The sequence below is a fragment of the Etheostoma cragini genome, chromosome 4, assembly GCF_013103735.1.
Source record: "Etheostoma cragini isolate CJK2018 chromosome 4, CSU_Ecrag_1.0, whole genome shotgun sequence".
Classification (NCBI taxonomy): Eukaryota; Metazoa; Chordata; class Actinopteri; order Perciformes; family Percidae; genus Etheostoma; species Etheostoma cragini.
The window spans coordinates 4,755,909-4,782,662 of NC_048410.1; the positions used below are offsets into that span (position 1 = coordinate 4,755,909).

General features: G+C 41.5%; 1 protein-coding gene and 1 long non-coding RNA gene across 4 annotated transcripts in view; one reads left to right on the forward strand and one right to left on the reverse strand.

Moving 5' to 3' along the window:
• The window catches only part of pdzrn3b (PDZ domain containing RING finger 3b), a 92,358-nt gene that overhangs the window by 62,162 nt on the left and 3,442 nt on the right, over positions 1 to 26,754 (forward strand). For 2 of the 3 annotated variants that reach the window (XM_034869680.1, XM_034869679.1), the window contains 6 exons: positions 20,171 to 20,424; positions 21,788 to 21,872; positions 24,189 to 24,287; positions 24,478 to 24,540; positions 24,764 to 24,865; positions 25,796 to 25,912. In XM_034869680.1, the coding sequence (XP_034725571.1) occupies positions 20,171 to 20,424; positions 21,788 to 21,872; positions 24,189 to 24,287; positions 24,478 to 24,540; positions 24,764 to 24,865; positions 25,796 to 25,912 (720 nt within the window). Of the gene's footprint in view, positions 1 to 8,005; positions 8,259 to 20,170; positions 20,425 to 21,787; positions 21,873 to 24,188; positions 24,288 to 24,477; positions 24,541 to 24,763; positions 24,866 to 25,795; positions 25,913 to 26,754 lie in introns of those variants that run through there. The other variant, XM_034869681.1, reaches the window with a different exon arrangement.
• The window catches only part of LOC117943517, a 17,600-nt gene continuing 8,495 nt past the window's right edge, over positions 17,650 to 26,754 (reverse strand). The window contains exon 3 of the long non-coding RNA XR_004656371.1: positions 17,650 to 17,759. This is a non-coding gene — a long non-coding RNA (uncharacterized LOC117943517). The remainder of the gene's footprint in view (positions 17,760 to 26,754) is intronic.

Genomic DNA, 26,754 nt, shown 5'->3' on the forward strand with positions numbered 1-26,754 from the left:
CATTTCACACCTCTGTAAAATCCTCGAATAGTTGAAGAGACAGTGTTCATCTGAACCACAATGTCACCAGCTATTACGTTAATGTCGGAGACATTCAATATTTGAATTATATCACAGTTTTCAAATTGCTGACTGGCTCAGCAAAAACATCAGGGTGGCTGTGAATTGGTCTTCACTGCCCATAAGGCCCCTGAGGTCATGGCTACGGCCTGACTAATGCGCTGGGGGGGGGCACATACTAAAGAGATTTACTGATAAGACATCCAGTTAGCCTAGTCAACAATTTCATCATATTGCCGTGGAGTGCTAAAGACGTGAATGTGCGTAAAAAATAACATTTCCCCTACAGGGTAGTGGGCTCATTTATCACAGCTGGCTTTGTGCAGTTAAAGCCAGCTATCCGTCTGGGTATTGAAACATTTGAGTGGAGTCAACCAACATGTCAGTTAGTTACCTCTCAATGACCTCAGCTCTCCCTCAGAGCTTTTCATTTGGAAAAGCACTGTAATGTAATGAGATTGAGGGCTGAACACAGACCTTTGGCTATAACTCACTCTTTGGAACCTTTCACTCAAACGGGTTGACATATTCCCTTTCCACTACAGGAACTGAACCAGAATTGCCATAACAGTTAGAGATCACTAAAGCGTCTCTTATTATTTAGTATCTTGTATTTCCAGTTATTCCCTTGCTATAGGGAGAACCTCCTAATGACAGCCCTGCACAGGAGGTAATAATACTGTAAGTTGCAGTTCCATCTGTAATGCAGCTAGTGGTGTCGATGGCTGTGGGAAATGTGAACACATTGCCTGCCTACATGTTGCAAGTTAGTCTTAAGGATGTTCCTGTTGATCCTTCATGAATGTGTTCTGTGTGTCCCTGGGCTTGGGGGGAATGGGTTTGACTCACCTGTTGATGTAGTGGTCTGGCTTCATAGTAGCTTCCTTTGGCTTTGTCCAGTTTGGTTTACTCTTGAGGCAATTGTCTTTGTGTTAGATGGGTTAAGAGGATGATTGTCAAAGTTTCAGATTCTTTGAAGAACCCTGACATCACCTGTTGTGTTTTGCATCCTGGCTTCTCCCTGCATTAGCAATCTCCCCATGTACAACGCCAGCTTTGACCAATCACTTCCTGACCCATGATCCAATCTACCAATCTAATTGACCCAGGTCTAGTTAAGTTTCTGGGAAGTTAATGGACTGCATTTATACTGCTTTTACAGTTTCCCTCTCATTTATCTATTCGCACACCCATTCGCCCAACAATTGGGAGCAAACAGAGTTCACAATCTTGCTAAAAAACACTTTGGCAGGAGAGACCTGGGCTCAAACCGCCAACCCTGCGATTAATGGATGACTTACTCTAACTGCTGAACCACAGATGTACAGTACATAATACATCTCCATTGCTGTAGAATGATTCTCAAAACCTGTCACTCCATACGCAAAAATTGACATCCTTTGTTAAAGTTATCCGAGTGCCTCTATACAGTCTCAGCCCCGAGCCATTCCACTTTGACAGCGGTTTGTACACTCACTCACGCTCCCTCACTCTGCAACCAATGTAGCTGAAGGCTTTCTTTGGTGACTTTGACTGCCGGGAGTGATGAAGGCTTGGGGAATTAGCTGGTGACAGGAACTCTGCGTGGACTCCAGAGTTGGCAGAGTCCTACAGGGAGCCTCGGAGGGAGTCCCATCAGAGCCCTGCTGTGAGTACAGGGGGTGAAATATGAACTCCTTTTAATATCCCGCCTAATAACTGTGTTGACAAGCGCCATGAGTTACCTTCCTCAGGAATGTTGTGGCATTTGGATAATTAGCTGTAAATAGTATTTTATTGTACCTCCCCATCACACAGTAGTGGAGACGTTTTTATAGTAGCAAAGGTTAGGTGGTAATTTCTTGTTGCTTAATATGGAGCAAAATACAGGTATCTTATAGGTGAGGGTGGGTTGCAGGGGACCAGGCCAAGTGAATCTCTGTAAGGGCTAGTCTGTCGCACCAAGACCAATTAATTTACACTACAACTCTTTCTGCCCAAGCCAGCATCCACTTGGCACCAATACTGGCTCATTTAGAAAGCTAGCAAGCTGTCCTCTTAACTCCATTGTGAGTGATGTTTGTTTTTAGTTCAAGCACGTGACAGAATTTTCTTTTTTTGACAAGTGGGTACTGTTCCCACAAGTTGGCAAAGGAACAGAGGTCCTAGCCCGATGAAAACACACAAAAACTGATAATTGCATTTGCAATGTATGTACAATTTGTATTGTTTGTGTAAACCACCTTAGTGATTGCACCACAACAAATGCCCAAAGCAGTTTTTCCCCCAAAAAATAAAGAGGATTTTATACAGCACAGAGAAAATTTCTGTGCATTTTACTGCCAAGCTGTTGATAATGGGAAGCAGCCTCAGGGAGCTTGTAAAAAAAAAAGGGGAAAAGCTTTTCAGATTTACATTTTATAGCAACAAAAATCTAAATCCCCAAAATATCCAGTGTCATACTTTGGGATGTGTGTGTGAAAGGGGCTTTATCATTAACTTTTAACTTATCAGTCTTGGTAACATCCCCTCATACTTAAGGTATTACACTAATAGGATATAGTTATGGCATTATTAGTTGTGTGAGTCTCCAATTAAACTGTTTCGGTGGCTGTCACTTTTGCTGGCTGGGCTCTCTGTTGGCACAGGATCTAGCTTGCAGAGTAAATAATAGTACAAAGCTGACAGCTGTCTGATAAATTATGCACAGCCCAGTGTATCAGAGGTGGATACACACACACACACACACACACACATACACATACCCTAATCCTCGCACCGCACAGGCCCCAGTGGTACAGTTGAGAGGGACTGGAGACTCATTAAACTCTTCCACACATTTAGTTTCTGTTCCCGTTCCCTCCTCTGTGGCTTCTCTGGGTCTCTCCATCTCCTGTGTATGTGCCTTCTTCGCACCTTCTTTAAACATCCCTTGTGTTAGCTCTCGCTCCCCCTTGCCGCTCCTGTATGCTCATGTGGTATCTCCATTAACAGGCCGGAACTGTAACTCCCTTTTCCTCTCATATCCTCTACAGATCAGAGAACTGATATGGGGGATTAAACCAAACCATGTGAAGATATTACCTCAGATAAATCAACTCAGTGGCCCAAACCTGTTGACTATTGCTTGAGAAAATTGATGATTCAGAAAGTTTTCAGAGGAAAAGAACGTATTTTAGTTCAGTATAATATAATATTAGTGCTAATCAGTTAAACTAACTTTGGTTGTGACCACTTTCTAATGGCGTACCCTTGTAAGGGTGTAACTGATTACGCAATTAATGCTTCATAGATCATTCCCTAATGCATAGGTCCGTTAATAATGGTGATATCTTATTCCAGCATGACACTTGCTCTTGCTCTTGGTTGTTCTAGGGGCTTAGAGTCGCACTTCCGTTAATTTTAGGACCTTGCAAATGACGGTCCAAATTGAAGCAACAGAGGTTGAGATAGTTTGACTTGTGAACCGTAGTATTGGTTTGACCGTTTAAGGCAACTACAAATACTTTCAACGTCTGCGATTGTCCCAGTCATGTAACTTTGACCACAAGTAGCCCAATGGAGCAATGTTATGTGGGGACTCCATGCACTTTTCCTGCTTCACGTCATACTACTGATCAACAGGCGGTGTCAGGGAAGAAGACAGCTAGCAAGTAAAATATGGGAGTTAACAATGGAGTTTCCTAAATATTAAAAGAAAGTGGCTTTGCAATGGAAGGAATTGTATTCAACACATTTGTTAGAGTTCAGTCTGTATGGAGTTGGGTTGGGAATGGGATTGGTAGTTAATTGGTAGTAGATGCCAGTTCATCTCCTGGGCACTGCCAGGTGCTCTTGAGCAAGGAACCGTACCGCCCAACCGCTCAGGGCGCTGGTCTAGCACATTTCTCCATTTGTGCATGAATAGGTCATGAGCCTGTGAAGTGAATTCTTACCAAAACAGAGTTTGTTTTTGTTAAACAGTAATAATAACTAATAAAGATCTACTTACGTTTATAACTACTGACTTAATGGCTTATTAAAAGTGAAAAAGAGGTACTCTTTGTATAAGCATCCCACTTCTAACCAGTCTGTCTATCCAGTCATGTTGGAAAAAGCAACATTTAATCATCTGCCTGTTTATGTTTTCAGCATTCGTGGTTTTAGCCCACAGAGGTATGAACAGTTGAGAACAGTGGAAAGTCTTGATATTTTTCTTCTAAACTCGAGTAAGATGACGTGAAGTGACGTTAATCCAGCCTTTGCTGATGCACAGAACAATGACTTTATACAACAGACAAGCCACAGGACGTTCTCTTCATGGATTCACAATATGTAACCAATTTAGATTTCCCCCGTCACTCTATCGTTCCTCGCCTTCCAGCCGCCCCCCCGCCCCTTCCCCTCATCCTGCCGTCTGGACAGTGCATTACAGTCGTGTGAGAGGACCTGGACATCATGCTTTTTCCTTGTGTTATCACTATCAGCCATCAGTGTCCTGTTTCTTCACGTGTTGCCACGTTGTCACCTTCTGCCGACTTTGTCTCAACACCCTGTTAAGCCCAGTTTGAGTTATGGATACCTTCATTTCAAGGGATCTGCAGTGATGCCATCAAGGAGACTGAGGACAATCTATATAAGGATATATCTATATAAGTCACACACTGTAAATCTTCAGATAGTCAATCATTTGTTAAATATGCTTATTTGCTTTTTTGCCTATGTACTTTGAAAATGATCTGTGCAAAAACAGAAGCATTTTGTATTTTACAAGGTTTACATTCCAGACTATTTCTTGACCGTCAAAGGAAATGTCAGGTGCATACCGTAACACGCTAGATAATTGTGTTCATGCTTCAGTTGTATGAGATATAACATGTTAAACAACCGCTTTAGAGGAGCTGGTAGGTGAATTTTGTCTGTCGTAGACCAAGCCAGTCTAGTAGTTTCCCCTGTGTTCAGTCTTTATGCTTAGCTAAGTTAACTGGCTGCTTTCTCAAGCTTCCTATTTAGGGTACAAACCTGAGAGTGGTATTAATCATTTTATCTTACTCTTGGTAAGAAAGTGTATGAGCATAATTTCCAAAATGTTGAACTATTCTTTCATTGTCATCATTTGAGCCATTTTTTGTCTATAGATGCTTGTCGCAGCTTCTCAAGTGTGAAGATTTGCAGCTTTCTTTATTTTATAACATAACAGATTGAATATAGTTGGTTTTGAACTGTTGGTTGGACACAACAGACATTTTGAAGTCTTACCTTGGGTTATTGGAAATTGTGAAGGCCATTTCTTACTATTTTATGAGTAAATAAAATAAAATCTAAATCAACATTCTATTATACATTCCAGCCCATGTACTAATTGTATGCTTTCTTTGTAAAAGCCATATTCTTCAGGTGAAATTGTCCATTTTACAAGAAATGTGAGGAGCACAAAGAGCTCAGAGTGAGAAAACGATGTGTTAAAGGGTTCCAAACCACACAGGGATGGTGGACTCTGCACTGATCGCCACCTGATCCCACTGTGGCTCTGGTTAAAGCCATGACTCTTAAACTGGGCCCAATGGGACGCTGAAACAGCACCGGGCAGCCTCTATGAATATGAATGATCCAACCAAGCATAGATCAAATGCACAGGATCCTAGAACCACACTGCTAATTGGGAGGAGATGTGGTAACCTCTACCCTTGTCTCTATAAAAAGAAAAAACAGTGTTGATGTTTATTTTAACAAACCACATGACATTATTATCATTTGGTCTCACTCCCACTGAGATAGGAACCTCCGACGCTGTGTCACCGTCTAGACCAGTAATGAATAAAAGCTGATATGTGTGTTGTGTCTCTGTGCTGAACAGATAAAACCACACCACAGGGACGGAGAAGAAAGGTTTTGTCACCGGTGATGGCAAGAAATTTAATTAGTTTAGACCAAATGAAACCTCTGAACACGACGACGGCCAGCGTGCTGACACTGTGGTTGAACAGGTCCTCTGTTAACTTCTCTGCTCAATATTTTACTGCTGCTGATTATTCATTAATACAGACGTTTTTTCTGCAACAGCTGCCATAACATTTAGTGCAGTTGTTCATATCAGAGCGCTGTCTCCGTTTTGACTTTGTGAATGGGATAATCTCAGTGTGAAAGTAAGATTAGGCGAGCAAGAGCGCCGGCGAAAACTCTCCACTGATCCCAGCCCCAGGCGCAACAGCACAGCTAATGTAGGCGGAGAATTAGTTTTTCATGCTACTCTGGATGAAAGTTTGAGTTAGGCCAACAGACAAGCAAAGCCCGCTGTTATTGTGAATGATTGTTAGGTTCACACAGATACCTTCACAGTTTACCCGAGGCAACGTTTTGTCACCATCGCTTCTCCTGCCTGAAGGATCTTATTTTAAGATCTTTCTTTTTTTCTTTTTTTTAGATTGTCCAGTAGTCTGTTTGGTTGTGGTTCTGGGAAATAGATGAGGATTTATGTGAAGACAGCTTTTGGTTAATAGCCGTTAGATAGAATACAAACATAAAGATTTAATGGAAAAGTGAAATCTCATTAACCCAATTTCCATCCAAGTGTTTTATTTAAATTTGAAATTGGGGAAGCTGAATAAAAATTCAGATCAAATACAATGAAATAAAATAAACAGTGCTTGAGGCAGGAGTGGTTTGCCAATACATAATGTAAATTCTACCATAACAACCTGTGGCAGTGTTTGTAACCAAGAACTTTAGTTTAATGTTTTGGTTTTCATTCTTTGACAGTATGAAATATGGCCATTTTTATTAGTTGCCATCCTAGAACAGCTTGGATTCTTGCTTTGTGTTCCTGGTGTAGTTTTATTCTGTGGCATTTGAAAAGATTTACATAAAATTTTCTTGACATTTGACCGGAGAGCTTTTGCTAATAATGCAGCTCTCCTGGAGAAGCGCAGGAAGTGCTGATAGATAGGGATCAGTGGACACATCTGGCTATCACCAGCAGTCAGGGTTTCTCCCACAGGACCCCCCACCCCCACCCCCACGCGCATGCCATGAAATCCATCAAGGTATGCAGCTTAAAACCATATTTTGCAAAGAGAGTGGGGATTGCATCATGAAGGTGTAAACAAAAACGTCATAGGGTCAAATACTGCTCTCCGGCTGCTTTGATACTGGATCACATCTTCTGTCTGTAATGTGGGAAGACCAGCAACAGCATTTGTTGCTCTTCTGGCCCCAAATGGACATTTGTCTTTGGTTGGATGTATGGCACCGGAGCAGACAGCATGCCAAGTCTGGCTTATGAAGCCATACCCATTGTCTTCTCATAGGGCAGCAAGAAGAACCCAGATAACTGTACTGTATGACACTAAGCATAACATGCTCCGCTGGGTAAAGGCTTGTCCGGCTGCTCTGCTTATTTGTTTTCGCTGGCTTTGGGCCTGTGTATTTGGAGAGACATACATGAGGAAATAAGGCTCAGTGTCTCTTTTGACTGGATTAGTATACCAGAGGTCACCAAGTGCTAATTTAACTGGGGCACGAAAAGGGTTAGCTGTAACAGAACTGCAGAGCATGGCTTTGGAAGCATAAGTCACAAATATGTAGCTCTCTAATCTGTTGTCATAGATGAATGACTTGTCACACTGAGGGTTTCAAATTAAAAGTCTGGAACTGTTAATAAACGTGATTAGGGGTGGCCTCTTGAGGGAAACATATGAGTGTGTGTCATGAAATGACGAGCCTTTCTGTCACTCAACATGCTTTCTGCACAATAAATGTAATGATGCTTATTAATTAAGAAGGCTTCATCTTGCATGTCAGCCTCTTTGGTAAAACCCATTAAGGAGTTAGCCCCCATCATGAATAATCAATGAGTGGCCAAGGGGGTGTATACAGCCATGCTCCGGCACTGGCCCCCCGTAAGCTCAGCAGAAGGCTGGAGATCATCGGAGAAGGAGGGAGGGAGCATGTGAGGAGAGGAGGGGGGGGGGAGTGTTTGAGAGAGAGACGGGGCTGAGTGGAGAGTACTGCCACAAGCTGGGGGGAAGTCAATCCTGTCAGCCAAATACGTTGTGTGGCTGTGAGTAGACAGAGGGAGTCACTTCAGAGAGGAGAAGAAGAAAAAGAATCGTCCACTCTCTTTCTGTCTGAGTGGCTGGAGGGACAGCCTGGATGGTGTGATCTCCTCCACCATGGGATGCAGCCTGTGTACCCTGCAGAAGCCTGAGGAGCAATATAAACTACTCTATGAAGTCTGCCAGGTATTGTGACCAAGTCTCTTAAAAACCTCAGCAAGAGTTTTTCAGACTATTTTTTTATTTCATTTTTTATTTTTAGGTTGTGTTATTGTACTTTTTGGTGTTTCGGAAAGAGCCATAGTCAGTATATATAGTATTTTATTCTGACGCTGCTCCACTCACGTCACTGGCTGAGTGGGAGAAGAGCGGAGTGGAGTTGTTGCCGGCTGGAGCTCCTGCGGCTGAGCAGCCTGAACTCTGGCCGCAGGGGTCAGCGAGAGGTGGCGCGCTGCTCTTAAAGGAGGGGGGTGACGAAGAGGTGACAGCTCTCTCAATGTGTCTGCTAGTGTGTGCCGACCACTGCCCACCTCCTCATTGTCGACTGATTGCTGACTCTGAGCTTTCCGGCTTTAACCCCTGATTGACTTTCACTAAAGTTTATATTTAACGCTCCAGTGCTTGTTTTGCACCTTTTCTTTTTTTTTCTACCTAAGAAAACAGAGCATGCATGCGAGTTATAGATGTACCATTAACGCAAAGCGAGAATGTTTTCACAAGAACAGGTTCATGCCTTTTTGTGTGTATTTTTAAAAGGCTCTTTTAAACAATACTTTGGTAAAACCCCGGATTAGTGCTGGGACAGTTTATTGGTTAGTTGATAAATCGGCTTTTATCCATCAGAAATGTTCTTCTTCATGCTTCTCAAATGTGGCGATTTTCTACTTGTTGTTGTTTTCAATCATTGTTAATTGAATATCTTCGATTTTATGTTTGGTTGGATGATGAAAATAATACTTAATTGTCCCGATCCTAAAATTAATAATGCTGTACATTCTTGGTTTGGGATATTTGAATTTGGATGTAGGATTTATTTCATAAAAGTTAAGTAAACCCTGTTTGATTGTTTTCATTACATTTTTATTAATTTTCCCTTTCTGTCTGAATCTTCTCTGCCGTCAGGTGAACTCAGTATGAACCCACTTTCTCCAAATCATTTGATCTTTGATTAGATCGTAGCATAAAAAAGTCTTTTATATTGAAGTCGTACTGAATGTTAGCTGACTGAATGATTATTACTTCAGTGGAGAAAATGTGGGTAGATCATTTGCTGTGTGACTGGCGTGTGGTGCCTCAGAACAAAACCTACTGCATGTTGCCATTCTCTGATCTTTTGCGGGCTTTGCTGCGTCGTCAACTTTAATTGAGATGGCTCATTCAGAGTGCTGGTTTATTCATCTGAGAGTGTTGTGATTCAAGTGGCAATCTGGTCTAATGAGTGGAAACTTACTGGAAACAGTGTATGACTCCGACTGGCTGTGTTGCCCTGGACTGGTTTCTGTACCACGCTCAAATCAATTTTTTCCCCACGTTCTTTTAATCCATAATGGACCTTGGCCAAGTGTTACCTTCCAATCACACCAAATTACATCTCCATTTACTGCACAGGGTGCTAGGTGAGGGGTGGCTGGTTTAAATGAACGTAATGGTCGAGCTCTCCGTGGATCTCTCTCACTCTTCTCCCTCCCATCAGGGGAAGGTTACGGGGGAAAGCTGATGTTTCTGAAAAATTGTTCGGCTTTAATCAGGTCTGTTCATGAAACACAAAGACTAAAAGGTTTTTGCTCGTCTCAAGGAAAAGATGGGTTTTGTGCATTAGCATAATATATGAATTAGGGATGCTGATATTGGGGTCAGAAAGCCCCCCACTTATCCACCCCCAATAGACTAATAATAACAGCACAAACATGGTATATGGAAGAGGGCTGTCACTTCTTTTGTTCTGCTGTCTCAGGCTGTCAGTTATCCTGGATTGGCAGGCCATTCACCCTCTTCTGTCTGTCTCACAGCAGTCTTCACTTTTGTCAGTTACTCTGTCGGCCACTGAGGCCCTGTAGGGAAAGTCTATGTGCTGGCTTCAAGACGACAAGTCCTTTGTCATGTTGGTGCCCTTGGACAAGCCAAGCCCCCCGGCCCTACATGACAACAGAGATAACACTGATGGTTTCTGATGCACTGTGAATGTGTATTCTGTTTTAAAAGGTTAACGATAGTGATGCTCTCTGAAGAGTTATGAAAGGAGTTTGTCATTCCACCCAAGTCTAAACTATTTATTTTCATACTTGCCAGTTTGTGTTTAAACATTGGCAGCCTTGTGCAACTATTTTCTATATGGCTGAATTTGACCATCTGCCGATTATTTTCTCAATTTAAAAATCCAGATCCTAAGGTGACTTCTTCAGATGTCCTTTTGTTTTACCAACTGTCCACTCAGTTTATGTTCACATAAAGAGAGAAAAGTAGTAAATCCTCACAAATGAGATACTGGAAAAAGAGACATTTGGAAATTTTAAATTGATTTGACTAAATAATTTTTCTATCTATCTATCAACCAATTGATTAATTGATCAAGCATTGCAGCTCTACTTTTCTGTCTTCCATTTTCCAAAGAAAAACATCAGCCGACCATTTGGCAGCCAACGTTTCCTTGTGTATTCTCAGACGTGACAAACTGGAGAACTGAAAGGTATATAAGGTGTTGTCTGGTCGGTTAGATGGAGAAGCACAGCTCTAGTGTGCATGTCTCTGTTTGTCTACTCATCAGGCAGCAAACTCAAAGAGTGACTGAATTACAGTAATAATACAACTAGGAGCTTAATAGTTTGGCTATTAACCCAGAATTATAAGAAATAGTGAGGTTTTCATGGCCTTTGGCCAACCTTCTGACACATTTTGTATGTTTAATCATTACATATATCCTACTAGAAGGTGCATTCATAATGTACAACTAGTAGCACTGGTTAATGATGGCCGACGGGTCATGACTGCATTCATAATGCAGGTTATTGTAAAGCCTTTGAAGTATCTCACACTTTTTAAAGCAGTCGTGGTGTGATTGTACAGCACAACTTTTATATTGTCAGCTATGTGTGCAAAACACTTTAAAAGGAAAATTTGTAAGGTTCACTCAACCCGATGCTGCTATATCGTAATCGTGTTCATGGTCAGCGACAGTTAAAGGCTTCCATGTTACCTTGCTAAGACTTGACTCACCCTCAAGGACATGTAACTTGAGTCTTGCTCTTACAGAAGCAGGCGCCTTGGGCCTAGCCGCATCACAGTCATGCCAATAATGATGTTATGTCTCTTGTGTAGTAGTGCTTAATTAGCACTGGTTGTGTTTTTGATGCCTGCCTTCCTCTAGTAATGGCCACATTAACCTTTTCTTTGCAATAACTTTTAGCATTTTTGTGGTGCTGTGCCTTTCCTTGGTACAGTAGATGGTGGTTAATGAAATCTGTGTGAGCACATCCCTAGCTTGTGCCTCTGGGGGGATTCTGGGAGGTCTTATTTCTTCTTACTGATAATACCGGCAGATCCTCTTGTTCAGTGAGCCTGACAAAGCGCCTACTCTGCTCTCCCCTTCATCTCTCTGAGGACTTAATAATCCATGAACACTTGAAATCTTTCCAGTTCATTAAACACCTTCGCTCCAACTCCCATGTTGGAAGCATGAAAAATATGCTTTTTAACTGTTATATAAAAGTCAATAGACCATACATAATTTTTTTTTTCTCTACCAGAAGGTATTTTATCAATCGTGGCAGGACTAGAAATACTTGCTTGACTTTAATTAATGAAGACCGTTGGTTGCATACATTATTTTGTTAGAGGAATTGCACTTTATGCACATTTCGGTTGACAGCACTGTCACTACAGCCCTAGAGATCAAACATTGTTAAGGTCTATTAAAAACAGCCAACGTGGCTTTTTCTAATAATCATTCAAAGCCTGAGCTTTGGCAAGATCAGTGCTGCCTTTTAAACTTGACCCTTCTGACAGCAGTGAACCCCTCCGTCCTTTCTTCAAAGCCAAAGGTAAGCACCATGTGGAGATGTAAGCTCAGCTGTTTTTGTCAGGGACTTTAAGATACAGGCCTTGGAAACTCTGTTTGACAGTCCAAGGGCTCTTAATCTCTCAAGAAGTACTCTGTAATGGCTGTGGCGCCGTGCTGCGGCTCTTAGAAGACCCAGAGCTTAATTAGAGCCTCAGAACAAGCTGGCTTTTGGGGTTCCGATCCATGCTGAACTGATCTAGACTATTGTTTGTATGCTAAGTCCTTCGCTTTCTAAGGTTTATCTGTTTTGATCTCCCTCTGTGGATTTTTTTCTTTCTGTGTTCTCTGCAAAGTAAGAGCATCTTAAACCAAAAAAACGATTGATATGCTGAGCAAAAGAAGTTTCCAAATGAGCCCACTGGAATATTTTCTATCTGAAGCTTTCCAAGTGCCACTGTCTAATTAGGCATTTTTCTGATTGAAGGGTGCAAATATGTCATTCTCAGCTTAAGAAGCCAAGTTGTAGTTGTCACAGCGCCAGATGGTCTCAGTATGACATCTTCTGGACCAGACAGACAGTAACATTTGATGGAAATATTTCTACAAGGCAGTACCCCCCCCTGCTGTCATAGACCCCTGTCATCAAAGCAGTTACCAGAAAAAAGGATCTGCAAAGATGCAGCTCGGCCCATATCGGCCCCAGCCCCTGTAATGAGGCTTGACACAGACGGCGTACGGAGACAAAGCAGGGATCACCAGCACCGAGCGTGGCCACCGAAGCCTGACACTGTGTGTTTTTAATAACGGCTAAGCTTGGCCCTGGTTTGCCGTCACATCTGTTAAACACTGGAGCAGGTGGCCGGCTGCCACAGGGGAGCACTCATAGGAGCTTGTGTACCTACTGTCAGTCCAAAGCAAATGACAAAGAGGGATCACAGCCACAACAGAGATATAACAACATCCTGACAATAAAGCAGGACAAATCAAACTATTTAAGCAAGCTTTGAGATCATATTGAAAGGAAATATTGATGTAGTACATAAGAATGTTAAGAGTTTACCCATATCACCCATCACCACCACATAAAGATCTCACTCAATATACATGTCAGATGTCATTGACGAATTAGTGTCACTTCACTCATGGATGTCAATCATAATTATCAAGTCCCATGAGTCCCATTTGCAAAGTAAATCTCTTCAGTTTATTTGTTTAACAGAACATAAAAAACAAATAACATTAAAGAAATACAAGAATACATGTGAGGGCGTGGTACAAACCTGAAATGGCTTATTTAAAAACCACAACCAAAGTACATACGCAAATGTAGATGTACACAGGTGTTTTTCCCAGTACATGGTACCTGCTCAAAACGCCTCATCTCTACTCGTCTTTTTGGGTTTTCCCTTATGATAAAAAGTCCCTGGTACCTGCCCACATGTACTTTTTTTTTTTTTTTTTTGTATCACCCTTGTCGAAGTTCCAAGTTTTTTTTTTTTTTTTTTTCAAGATGCATTTTTTTGACTGATGCAACTTACTTATACTCCAGAGCGACTTATAGTCTAGAACAATGTTTCCCAAACTTAGGGTCGGGACCCAAAATGGGTCGCAGACCCGTTTTATTGGGTCGCCAACTGGCAGAGTAAAATGCATACCAATCTTATGCGAATGGTTCTTTTTTGCTCCCCTGGTCTGTTCAGCTCAGATGCTTTGGGGGGGGGGGGTTCTCTCTCTCTCTTCTCTTATCCTAGGAGGGGATTAGAACATGAGTTGAGAAAGGGGTGAGACACAGAAAGGGTAAAAGACCCCTTTTCTTTTGTTACTTTTATAATGCAATAAATGTAATTCACATACATTTAAATTCATGGTTTGTTCCGTCTTTTGTCCACAGTTTAAAAATGTAGATGTTACAATGATTCATGGTGTATTTTTGTAAATTTGGGTCCCGGGGAGACACCAAATTTCTCTCTTGGGTCTTGAGCTGTAAAAGTTTGGGAACCACTGGTCTAGAAAATACGGTCCTTGACTTTGCTGACTTGACTTGGCCCTGGCATAGAGCTCAACAGTAGCAACAAAAGATGCTACAAGTTATCAGTTAAGGCTGTTTTATGGTATAGACGTGTGTCGCTGCGACGTGTAGTCAGGGTACGTCATAAGGTCCAGTGAAGGTCTTTGTCTTCATGTGCAGTACCTACGCTCGTAGCAACGGTGTAGATTTTACGCAGAAGTATAAAACAGCCTTTAGAGGAGACTGCCATTTTTTTCAGCCATTAGAAATTGTACTGATTGCTCAGACAAATTTGAGTGATTGGTGAAATGCGACACATTGCACCTTTTTATGAGTTTTATTTGCATTCCAGATTTTTCACTTTAAATACACTAATAAAGCTTTATGGGTTTTGTCAGCTTTCAAGTCAAGTCTTCTGCAGATTAGCATCAAGTCTGAGTCCCTGTTTTTGAACAAAAGCAGGTTACTGCCAGTGTGTTTTACTAATCAATCTCTCTGAGAAAGGCAATATTTTTTTAACAGCTTATTCAACACAATGGATAGAACAGGTGATTGTTAAAGGGCTTAAAAGTCAAATAAATCATATTCCAAGTCAAGTAAAGTTCAACAGCTCCCTGAGACTCACTTCACACCTTCCATTAGTCTCATTAGACGAGAGAGGAAAGCATACTGGAAGGGATTTGGGTTCTTAATTGATCAAATGTGAATTACACAATTGTCCCATGCTTGGGTCAGATTAGTAAACAGTGGTGTCTCTTTCAGACAGCATTAAGTTTTAGCTGTTTTTTTTCTGTAATCCTCAGTAAGCTCTCACACTGTGGCAAATAAAGGCTGTCGTGTTTCCAAGACTCACACCTTGGAGAGATTTCAGTCCAGTCAGTTAAAAGAGCAATGTGTACAGATTTCAAGACATACTTAGAAGTGTGTGCATCCTGGAACCCAAACACACACACACACACACACACACACACACACACACACAGGGAAGAGATGTCAGGAAGGATGCTTGATCAATTAAGCATTTTCTTTCTTTCTTTCTTATGAAAATGGTTAAAAGTGAAATAAAAGAGGGATTAACTGTGTTTTAAGTCGAATGACCCACATTTAGACTACCACTCAAATGTTATATAGTCTCTCTTATATAGCCTGCAAGTCTTCATGCTCTCTATCACGTCAGCTCTCCTCTCAGTTCCAAAATACGGACTTTGAAGAAGTTGTCTAAGCAGTTTATCCGAGCAGAAAGAGCAGGCGGGCGCTCCGGGTCTTAGGCTCTTTAAAATGCTCGTCTATAGAGTGAAGTTCCCAGGGTTTCCTCTGCCCGACTTTGAAAGACACCGTTTGCCTGGCAGAGTTTCCACTGTGTTCACCTCACTGCGTTCCCCCAAGAAACACTGGCTCTTTAATGGTGTTCTTCTCTCTCTCTTTATTAAAGGATTAGGTGGTGATTGAATGGCTGTATCAAAGACAAATGTTACACAACTAAGGCAGTGAATTGTCTTAATATACTGCTAATACCGTACTGCATAAAGAAAAATGATTTTCTGTATGATAATGATTAGAGTTTACCATATGCAAATCTTTTTTGGCCAGCTGTGATGGCTCAGGTGATAGAGCGGTCGTCTATCAATCGGAAGGTCGGTGGTTTAATCCCCAGCCCTGCAGTCCCATGTCAAAGCGCCCTTGGGCAATACACATCAGTGTGTGAATGCGTGTGAATATTTGCCTGATGAGCAAGTTGCACCTTGGATGGCAGCGTCACCCACCAGTGGATGAATTTATATGTGGAAGGTCCCTTTACTATAGTCATAAAAAATCAAGTCCATGCATTCAAGTTTGGTTACAAAAAGTGTTAAAAGGCTTTTAAATAGGGCAAGACATTAAAAATACACCAGTGTGTGTTGGCTTGTGCCTTCCTCAGGGTGTAGTGACAAAGAAAACATCAGAGTAATTAAAGGGTACAGATTTGTATAGGTGGGAGCATGATATGCTCACCCTGCCCCCCCAGGGATATAACACAACAAACACATGGTACAAAATGCAGCACCGCCACCATCTTCAATTGAGCAAAATGCATAGGGTAGCCAACAAAAATTGCAACATATGCGTCAGTATTTTTAGAAATGTATCAAGAGGATGGCTATAAATCTCAAAGAGCTCAGCTCAGTTTGTCTACCTCTGACAAACTACCTCTGTCTGAAATCAAGGACCCAGCAAAAAATATTCTAGGAATTTTTAGGGCTAAATCTGCTGTTGTGATAAACAGCAGTTGTGTAGAACACAATAACTTGACAGGCAAGGCTTGTCAATATGATCAGTTCAATTTTAGACTGATTATTGAATGTGTTACTTTGTTGATATCAGAAATCTCACGAATAACAATTTCAATATCAATGACACTACCTGATTAAATAAGGAATAAATGAAAAGCTGAGGCAACCTCACCCCATCTACCATAATACAAAGACAACAATGAAAGAGATTGAGCTCGCTGCCTGGCAGATGAGCATCTTTGGCAGCAGGTTAGACATCACTGATCACACACACACACACACACACACACACACACACACACACATACCAATGTATTCCCATATCAGCATCTCAATATGGCTTAATTTGCGTTCCGTGGAAGATACCGCACCGGTGCTCGGGACACGGCTGACCCTTGCTGCTCCTAATTATCACCCAGAGCACTGAAGACTGGCGTAGATATCTCAGGAAATCTGAAATCCCGGTTTGCTCTGAAACAGCCTAAACCAAATCCTGTGCATGGATTACAGGTTCCCGATTCCACTGTTGCGCCAGAGGTCAAATGTGATATTTTAATTAAAGAAAACAGGCAGTGAATAGCGGAGCCACAGCTGTGTAAATTCCTCACCAAACACCGACACAGCTGACGTGTGATTTAGACCTAATTACTATTCTTTTAAGTAGGGCGTTGCTTCCCTCTTGTAATTAAAATGGATTTAACAAAGACCCCTTTCGGAGGATGCACCAGTGTCGTTTCTGCGTGTCAGTCATCGTTGTGCTGTGTCAACATGAACCACAGCTCAACCACAGCGTTTGCAAAGGTGAATCTAGCCTTAGATTACAGTTAAGGAGGCATTCAGAGTATGGTTCCTTTGGCTCATTACTGCATCAGCTTGAGTTTTTTTGCTTTTTGCTGGTTTAACCCTTGTGTTGTCTTCCATTGGACCATGCACTTGGAGTCCTCCCGGGTCAAAACTGAAATTACGTTTTTGTCCCATTTTTTAACTTGTTTTTTTCAATGTTTTTGGCTTTTTTTTGGTGCTGTTTAACACTTCTTATCACTACCATGGATGAACACCACAAACGCCAACTTATTACCAGTTTTACACCTATTTTTGGAATTTGTGCTCAGTAAACATCATTAATAGGAAATAATACCTAGTCTTTGAGTTGAAAAAACGATATTAGGAATATTTTAGGTTAACATTAAAGGAAGGATAATCCCAGATAATGAAACATGCCAAAGTTAAGTCATGATGGTGTTTTGAAACATTTTATTTATTTTTCAAATGCTAAAAGATTTACCAAAACACCCAAAATTAAATGAAAGTAGAGATCCAAATTTATTTTGTACTTGCGAAGTGCGTTGTATGGAATCATCCACCTTATTTTTGGTTAATTAAAATTAGGTAGTTAAAAGATACCCATATTTCTCAACACAAAGGGCAAGGCAGAGGGTTAAGATGGTATAGTTATCTCTATTACAGTAATAGAGTAATATTACAGCTTTTTTTTTTTTTATTTGCCTTCACCCACTTAGTCATTATATCCACATTATTGATGTGTATTTATCCTAAATCTCATTGTGGAAATATTTTGTGAAAGCACCAATGGTCAACCCATTTACAATATCGTCGCAATATAGACATTGATGTACATTTTTTGTCCAGATTATCTTGAGATGGGATTTTCTCCATACCGCCCAGCTCTAAGTTGGAGAGCCCAGTGGTGGTGAAGCATTGTGTATTGTGTCAGGGGAGTGTTGTGTGTTTTTTCCCAGTGTGCTGCAAAGGGCCGCTCTGTGTCAGAGGTGAGCGTAGTGAATGGAGGTTGTGGGACCCCCTCCACAGCTGGGAGGTGACTCCCCCCATTGTGGGCACTGAGGCAGAATTCTCCGGGCTCAACAAGACAGGGGCTAAAGGCTTTGTCTTTGGTTCACTGACTTCAAGTAGCCCCGGGATTCCTGGCAACCAGGTTTGACTGTTGGAGACTGCATGCAGAGAGAATAAAGCACAAAGGCGCTTGTATTTCTCAGCTGATGTACAACATCATGACTCGCTGTGGGAAACAAAGATGGTTGAGGATGTGAGGTCCCGTGTGATTTCAGGAAGGCTTATTACTGATGCCAGCAGCAACAACAGAGAGGAATTTAGATGCATGCTGTTATGGTGTGATGTTACTTGTTACTTGTTTTGCTTGTGTTGCAGCTCACAGTCAAAGACAGGTGTTTTTTTTCTTTGCAACTCTCAAGGTTGTTTAGTTTTGTTTTGAGTGGGATTTCATACATTATTATTCTGTGATATGATAACTCGCTTTTCACAGCGTCAAATTATTCAGAGCAAACTGCAAATAGATGAGTGTTTCATTTTTGATGTAGAGGAACTAGAAGTCGAAGTCCACTGAGATGATCCAATTATCCTGCAGACCCAGGATTAGCATTAATCTCTTCTGGTTATTAGAGGGCACATAGCCTCTTCTGACTTCTGCAATAAGTTCCCTCCTTTTCCTGCCTTTGTTCTTTTTCATAACACACACACACACACACACACACACCAGCCCAGTGCCTTTGGTTTTTACATCTTACTTACTCTTTTATAGAAATATTTACTAAGTTTTTACATTGTCTAGTCAAAGTCAGGTTATGTACTGTATATACAGCATTAATTCCCTGGAGATTTATTATTGCTGCTTCTCCTTATGTGCAGCACCACAGTTAAGTCTGCAAAGTGTGCCTGGAATTCGAATGAGACAACCATCGCCAGAGGCAGGCGTACCAACCAGCCACGTTTATCAGAAAATGAATCCTCAAACATGGACTTGCATGTATTTTAGAGGTCAGGAGGAGTGAGAAAGGACGCTAAAGATTAATGGCACGCCTAATGACGTCCAACTCTGCATACTAGAAAGTAACTTGATTCTAAAGAAAGCTTTGAGCATGTGTATGTCTGCTTTGGAGAGGCAGGAGGAGGGAGGGTTGAGTCTGTGAAATGAGCAGAGCCCCAGGCTGAGATTCTATCAAAGCACAAATCACAAACCAACTAAATCTGTATGATATGGTCATTGAAAGCGAAACAGCAGCTCTCTGTTAACCCTGATAAAGTCAGAGGGCCAGTAGGATGACCCAGGATGGGATATTCATTCAGTCAGCCACAGGAGACTTTAATTCATAAGTTCACTGTGTTAAATAATGTTTGGGCTTTTACGTCTCCACTTTCTGCTCCAACAGAAGATGCTCACAGCGGCATTTGGGCCAGAGCAAAATCAAAATAGTATTCCATTCAGAGAAGGGACACAACACACAGAGGAGTGAAGTGGCTCAAAAAAACTAATTTGGCCTTTTCTCTGCAACACTCTGCAGCCTTTTACTAAAATGAATCTCGGGTTAACGGGCGGCACCCACTCCACTGTTCCTGACGGGGGGGAATTTATCCTCTGCGGAGAGATGGCTTAGCTAAATGAGGGCTCCTCCATGCAGCCTCAGCTAATGATCTTGATTAATTAAAAAGAGGCTCATCCTAATTAAGGTCTTATTCTACGTGGCCCAACTGCGACCCTGTAAAACAAGCAGAGCAGTAATGAGTCATTTCTCCGACAGAATATTGCAGCCAAGCTTGCCCGTGCAGAGTGCTCCATGTGAGGCCTTAAACATCAGAAGTGATGATCACATCAGTTTCAGTAATAAATATCCTCTTCAGTATCAGAGATAACAACACCAAATAGAAGGAATAAAAAAGGTTGCATCTTTTCCATCCTCCATTTTCTTCCTGTTTCTTCTCCACCAACAAACCATACAGAATCCTTAACAGAAGTTGCTGATTCATCTCTCGCTTCGTCTCCTTCCAGGTCAATGGCAAGGACCTGTCCAAGGCCACCCACGACCAGGCGGTGGAGGCCTTCCGCACCGCCAAGGAGCCCATCATGGTCCAGGTTCTGCGCCGTGCCCCACGTCCCAAAGTGGTCAGCCCGGCTAGTGACACCCAGGTCTCAGACATCAGCACCCAGACCGACATCACCCTCCAGCACATCATGGCCCTCACCAAGCTGTCTCCCCCTTCACCCCCCATGACGGAGCTGGAGGAGTATCTACTTCCAGAGGAGTGAGTACCAACTCCATTCCTGAAGAACTAGAAAGGAAAACGCTGCTAAAATGAATAGACAGCTTAGAAATTGAACCACTAGCATACATACTGAGATTTAGTGTTCAAACAATACATACAATAAACACGTGGTCATTCATAACCCGACATATATCCACAAATATGTTCACATACCCAAGTACACACACACATTATACACAAGTCAACAGGGAATTTTTATTCAGGGCTGCCTTGGCAGAAGGCTTAAAAACTTCTTTCCTTTTTTTAAAAGTATGTGAAATCAGCTCAAGAACACAGAAATCTATTACAAAAACAAGCACTTAAGGGTAGTATTTTATCGTCCCACACCGGTACAGCCCCATGCAATTTTTGGTCTGATTGCCTTCTTAATTCCACCTTTAGCTGGATCAAGTGCTGGTGCGTGCGCGAGGAGAATTTATTCAGATTTTGAGCCCAAATCAGCCCAATCACCACCCAAGACATCTAGCCTAATCTGAGCTGTAGTTGGTCCTCTGGTGCCAAGACAGAGCTGGGTATGCTGACAGTCGGCTGGCTCCTCAGTTGAAAATAATTTGAACCGCAACGTTTCATATACAAACAAGGAAAAAAGATGTCCAATTGAGACCGATTGACCTGAAACTGACCTTTTTAAATTATACGTTTTCAGAAAATCCACTTTAAATGAGAAGATACAACAATTCTTTGGTGTCAGAGCTCAGCAATGTTAAAAAGGTCACTACACTCTCAGAGACACAGTCAGACTTTTCACCTTAATACTTAATTAAGAGAGTAACGCACCTCACCTTCTTCTTTGGACCACAAAGCTGTGATTAGACGGGATGTTTCTTAAATTCAAAGGGAAAAAGGTCACTGTCACATACTGGAGATGGCAGCTCCTCCGGGGCACACAGCCGCATTAAAATAATGGTGTAGGTCATGTATATTTGCATATTCACAATTGTTTCTTTGTGTGTGTGTCTGTGTGTGTGTGTGTGTGTGTGTGTGTGTGTGTGTGTGTGTGTTTGTGCGTGCAGCCCTGCAGCGCTGGCTACATTTTCCATCTTGTGGCAGCAGCAGTCGCCGTTTAATAAATGAGTGTGATTCCTGTAATTGATTTCTGAGTCAAATTAATAACACGGCATGTTAATTTGTGACTAGCCTCAGGATGTAGCTTCAATACATCTGATCCAAGAGTGATTTCTACATTGAGTTCCTATTACTTCCTCTTTCCTTCTCATTTCATGTTCACACTCCGAGGGCAAAATGAAATCCAGATTGACAAATGTGTTAGTAAAGGATTTTCTTTGAATTTTTTTCAAATTCAACTCTTTTCCAGTATCTTACAATCTTTTTCCTTTCTCAGGCATCCTCCACATGCATACTTTGACCCCAATGACTTCCTGGAGGTGATGCAGCAGGACATAGAGCGTGAGGAGCTTGAATATGAGGTAAACCTCAACTCCCTTCCTTCTTCTCCACTCTCCTCTCCATGACTACGTTTACACGTAATATTCTGGTTTTTGCCCTTATTCCGAAAAAAGACATTTTTTCCCACTGAGCTGTTAACACGGCTAATGAAAGTGAATATTCCACTAATATTCCCTTTTACATGTAGCTGTGCAAAATATGATAATTTCTTTTCACCGGTGGCAGACTTTTGAACACAGCGTCCCTCTTTCATTTCTTATAACCAGCTTCTTGAAAAGGTTGGTGTTGGGGTGTTTTTTCATGCCCGAAAACCTGTCGCTTCCCAAGTTTTTAATACTGTTTAAAAGTAGCTGTGTTTCTCCTTCTTTTCTTTCTTTAAAAATCCAGGTTGAGAAGCATATTCCAAATGTGCTGTTTACATGTCCAAAGAATGTTTCTAAAACCTGAATAATACCCGCACATCCCACGCCTTAATTGGAAAATGCTAAATTGGGAAAAGTCCTTATTTGGAATATCCAAAAGGAATATGGTGTTTACGTGACCTGTATGAAATTCAAAACAATAGCAGAATATTAGTGTGTATTTACACATACTTAATGAAGAGCTACATTCAGACAGCAGTGTATCATTGCTACATAAGCAGACCAAAGGTCGCCTCTGTGTCTCCAGTCCAATGGCCTTGATTGTCACAAGTCCTGATAAATCTCTGTATTGAAGGGGCACTCTCTCTACATGCAGACACTGAGTGCAGGCCAGACAGGAATCGAGTTGCTGGTTTGTTGCAGCAGATGCACAACAGTGACATCATTACTTATAAGTGACAAGGCCTAATAAGTCTTCCTCGGCTGGTGGATAATTAGATGGCACAGATAATAGGTCTGCAGTGATGAATCTGATGATGCCTGGATGAGGCCATGATCAAGCCTCCGTTGTGCTCCTTCGGTGACCTCCGCCAACCCTGACACCCCCTCCAATTAAACACCAGCCACCTACTGCTTGGCATTAATAATATCCATGGAGGAGTTTTATAAGGCTGGGACCAAAAAGGTGAAGTTCTGGGCTGCTAATGGCAGATGTGCAGCATGACGTACCCCAGGGTCCCCACAGAAGGACTCTCGGGCTAAGAAAAGAAGGGCTGACAAATGATCCAGTGATGCTCTGCTTGCTTCGGATCATTTTCCTTACATGCTTTGTCACTCAGTATAGATCACAATGTTTCAAATTCGCACAAGAATAGATAAAAAAATAATAGGATGCCTGTATAGGGGACTAGATAGTTAGTCATGTTAAAATAGTTACCTTTTGCCTAATTCAGTAAACATATTTAGATTTTTAGCAGTTAGGAAGAATAGTTTGACGTTTGAGAATTACATTTATTTGCTTTCTTGTCTGGCTTTTTGTCATTTGCGTTAAAGTTGCTAGGCCACTTTGAAGAACTAGTAGCACCAACAACTCCTTTCCCTCATATAATAATGATGTAAACTTTATAAAAATTGCAATTTACACTCTGCTGTCATTACACACAGGCCTGAATTACACACACATGCTCATATATGCACTAATGGAGAGATGTCAGAGTAAGGGGCTGTCCATGGAAAAGCACCCTAGGCAGTTGGGGGTTTGGTGCTTTGCTCAAGAGCTCCTTAGCAGTGGCCTGGAGGTGAATTGGCACCTCTCCAGCTACCAGTCCACCACCATACTTTGGTCTGGATGTGTGACTTGAACCAGAAATCCTCCGGTTCCCAACCCGGTTCCCAACCCGGTTCCCAACCCGGTTCCCAACCCGGTTCCCAACCCGGTTCCCAACCCCCCCACACTCTCATTTGGTCTAGCTATAACACAAGTGAAACTACTTCTTACATGTTCCTACATTTGTCATCTAACTGCCAAACAAAAAAGGAGTAAATGTCAAACTATTTTGTTAAGATAGTCTTCAGTATTCAGGTGCGACTCAGTTTTTGGGCGGGTTAACCCTCACAGAGCCCATCCTCTGCCCTCGAAGAACACCACTGCTCGTATCTTTATCTGTATCTGTGAGATTACAGGTGTTGACAAGTGAAAAACGTCTCTCTGCCCATCTACAGTCCACTGTATCATCCCTCATTCTGTCAGTGGGCCTCTAAGAAAGCCAATAGCTTCCCTGCGTCCAGCTGAAACATTCATTACAGTGATTGATGGATCACTGTTGCTCCATGATCCCATTTGGTTGTTAGTATATTCAGTCCGTCCAGAGAAACATGAGCAAATATACCACCATTTTCTACTCGGTCTTGCAAGAAAAAAAAGGCAAGACTTTCAGATGTATGGGATATTAATTTTTGCATGTGTCTTATCAGGAAGTGGATTTGTACCGGGCCAATATCCAAGAGAAGCTGGGCCTGACAATCTGCTACAGGACTGATGATGAGGATGAGGCTGGGATCTACATTAGTGAGGTATGTGGTGCAGGGTAGATCACAAATCTACTTTAACAGTAAGTAAATAATGACTGCCAGTCATGATGATGTTCACTTTAACTCAGTAAATGGAAGAAACATATAAATAAATAAAAGCCAATGCTCAGAGTGGATAGAGTACGCCGGCAGTAACTTTAATCTCTTACTCTTTTATTCCCTTTTTCTTTAGATTGATCCAAACAGCATTGCTGCCAAGGATGGCAGAATTAGAGAAGGGGACAAAATCATTCAGGTAAGATCTCTGAAAAGTCTCAGCAGTTTTACTTGTCTCTTTAATATTCAGTTTATGTATATTTCTAGGACCGCATTGCTTGCCTTTTAAACTAATCCCCAATTGAAAAACATAACGTCGAAAAGAGGTGGTTAGAGATAAATTTAACAAAAATGTGCAAATTTAGAGTGTCATTTTATTTTGAAAAGATCCGGTATTGCAATATGTCTTTCTGTCCCGCAAGATCAATGGTGTTGAGATCCAGAACCGGGAAGATGCTGTAGCGCTGCTGACCAGTGAGGGGAACCAGAATATCTCTCTGCTGGTGGCCAGACCAGAGATCCAGGTAATTAGGATGTCATAATGGGCGGAAGCTCAGCAAATGTCAACAACAACAAGACATCACATGTTGATCAAGGGTTGCACAAGACATTGTTTTGTTTAAATATTGCAAAAAGCTGCAACATGTCTCGAAAGACACTGACATTTGCACATTGCCTTTTATATTCAATTCAATGTTACATTTGTTTAATAAAATAATGTTGGTATAAAAGGTAAAGTCATACATTTAACAAGTAGTGTTGTATTTGAGCAGAATACTGCAAGCAGCGGGAATGCAGAACTGAGTACACTGAGTATTATATGAACTGAGTATTCTATGATATGAGTTGAATAGTGTTCTCAGTTCATGTGATAGTTTGGATCCTTCAAGAGGGGTCTCAAGACATATTTATTTGTTGATCTTACACCTAAATAATTAATTAATTCTTAGAGTTATGACTTGCATATTTATGGTATCAACAGTCATGTGAAACAAGGACCGAATAGGCTAGCTAAACACTATAGGCTACTAGTTAAAATAGTTCAAATGGAAATGGCATTCCACAAAGCAACTTTGGCTGTGCAATGCTGCTGAGTAATATTAATTAAAGCAATTCAAGGGACACCGATGCTTGTATCAACACTGACTTTAAATGAGGCCTATAAATTATATTGGCGATTGGTCCCAAAAGTGCGTTGGCCCACCGGGAAAATGCCCGGTATTCCAGATGCCAGTCCAGCCCTGGCTGTGGAGGAAGGTCTGGCAATGCGAGACTATTGTATACAGCATATTTTCCTCGTATTGTGCAGCCTCGTATGGTTACTTGTGGAACCAAATGCCATGCTAACAAACACAAGTGAGACTTTCAATAGTAGATGTTCCACTTTTTGAATAAATCTTTGCAGTGAAATATTTGCATCTAATGAGGCGTATCTTGTCCCCGCTGCATCTCAGCTGGACGAGGGCTGGATGGATGATGATAGGAACGACTTCCTGGATGACCTCCACATGGACATGCTGGAGCAGCAGCACCATCAGGCCATGCAGTTCACTGCCAGCAGACTGCAGCAGGTACACACACATACCCACAGCATGTAGAGGCAGACTAGCACCATCAATCTGCACCAACGCATATGTTCATCTAGAGATTATTTTGGCCAAGACAGTTCTGCTGAGGTCAACAGCTGTTCAGTTGTTTTTGGCAAAAAAAAATTTTCCCTTTGTGGAAAGAAGACGTGGTGGTGGAATAAGTATTCAGATCCTTTTCTATAGTAGAAGTACTAATACTACACTGTAAAAATACTCTGTTGCAAATAAAATGCCTGCATTGAAATGATACTTTCGTAAAAAGTATGTAACTGTCATAAGGAAAATGTACTTAAAGTATTACAGTTTTTTTAAGATTGCTATGACAATTCTTTCAATACTTTTAGCAACTTTCTTAAACTCTTAACACAATTATTACTTCATCTGTCTGTGTAAGCTATACAATGAACACATTTCTTGAACTGAATACAGTTGCATGCACAAATTTAAAATGCTTGAACTTCTTATACACACAACCAAGACCAAAACCATGGATTTGTAGGGCCAAATCTGCAAATGCTTTCCCACTGTATGTCAGAACAGATAACATCATGTTCTAAACCTATCTTAGGCTAAGGTCAAAGTGAACAGCTGTTCATATTGTAAATTGAAACACACTATATCCCCTGCATTTAACAGTATCCCATTGTTACTGTAAATGAGAGAAACAGGTGATGGAAGATATGCAAATAGATCATTCACAGCTGATTCCCATTTAGGAAACACACTCAGCTGTTGAGGTTCCTTCAATCGCATTACCATCTGTTTGTACAGTATTTTTCATATGTTGATATGTCGGTATGTTTTATATATATATATATATATAT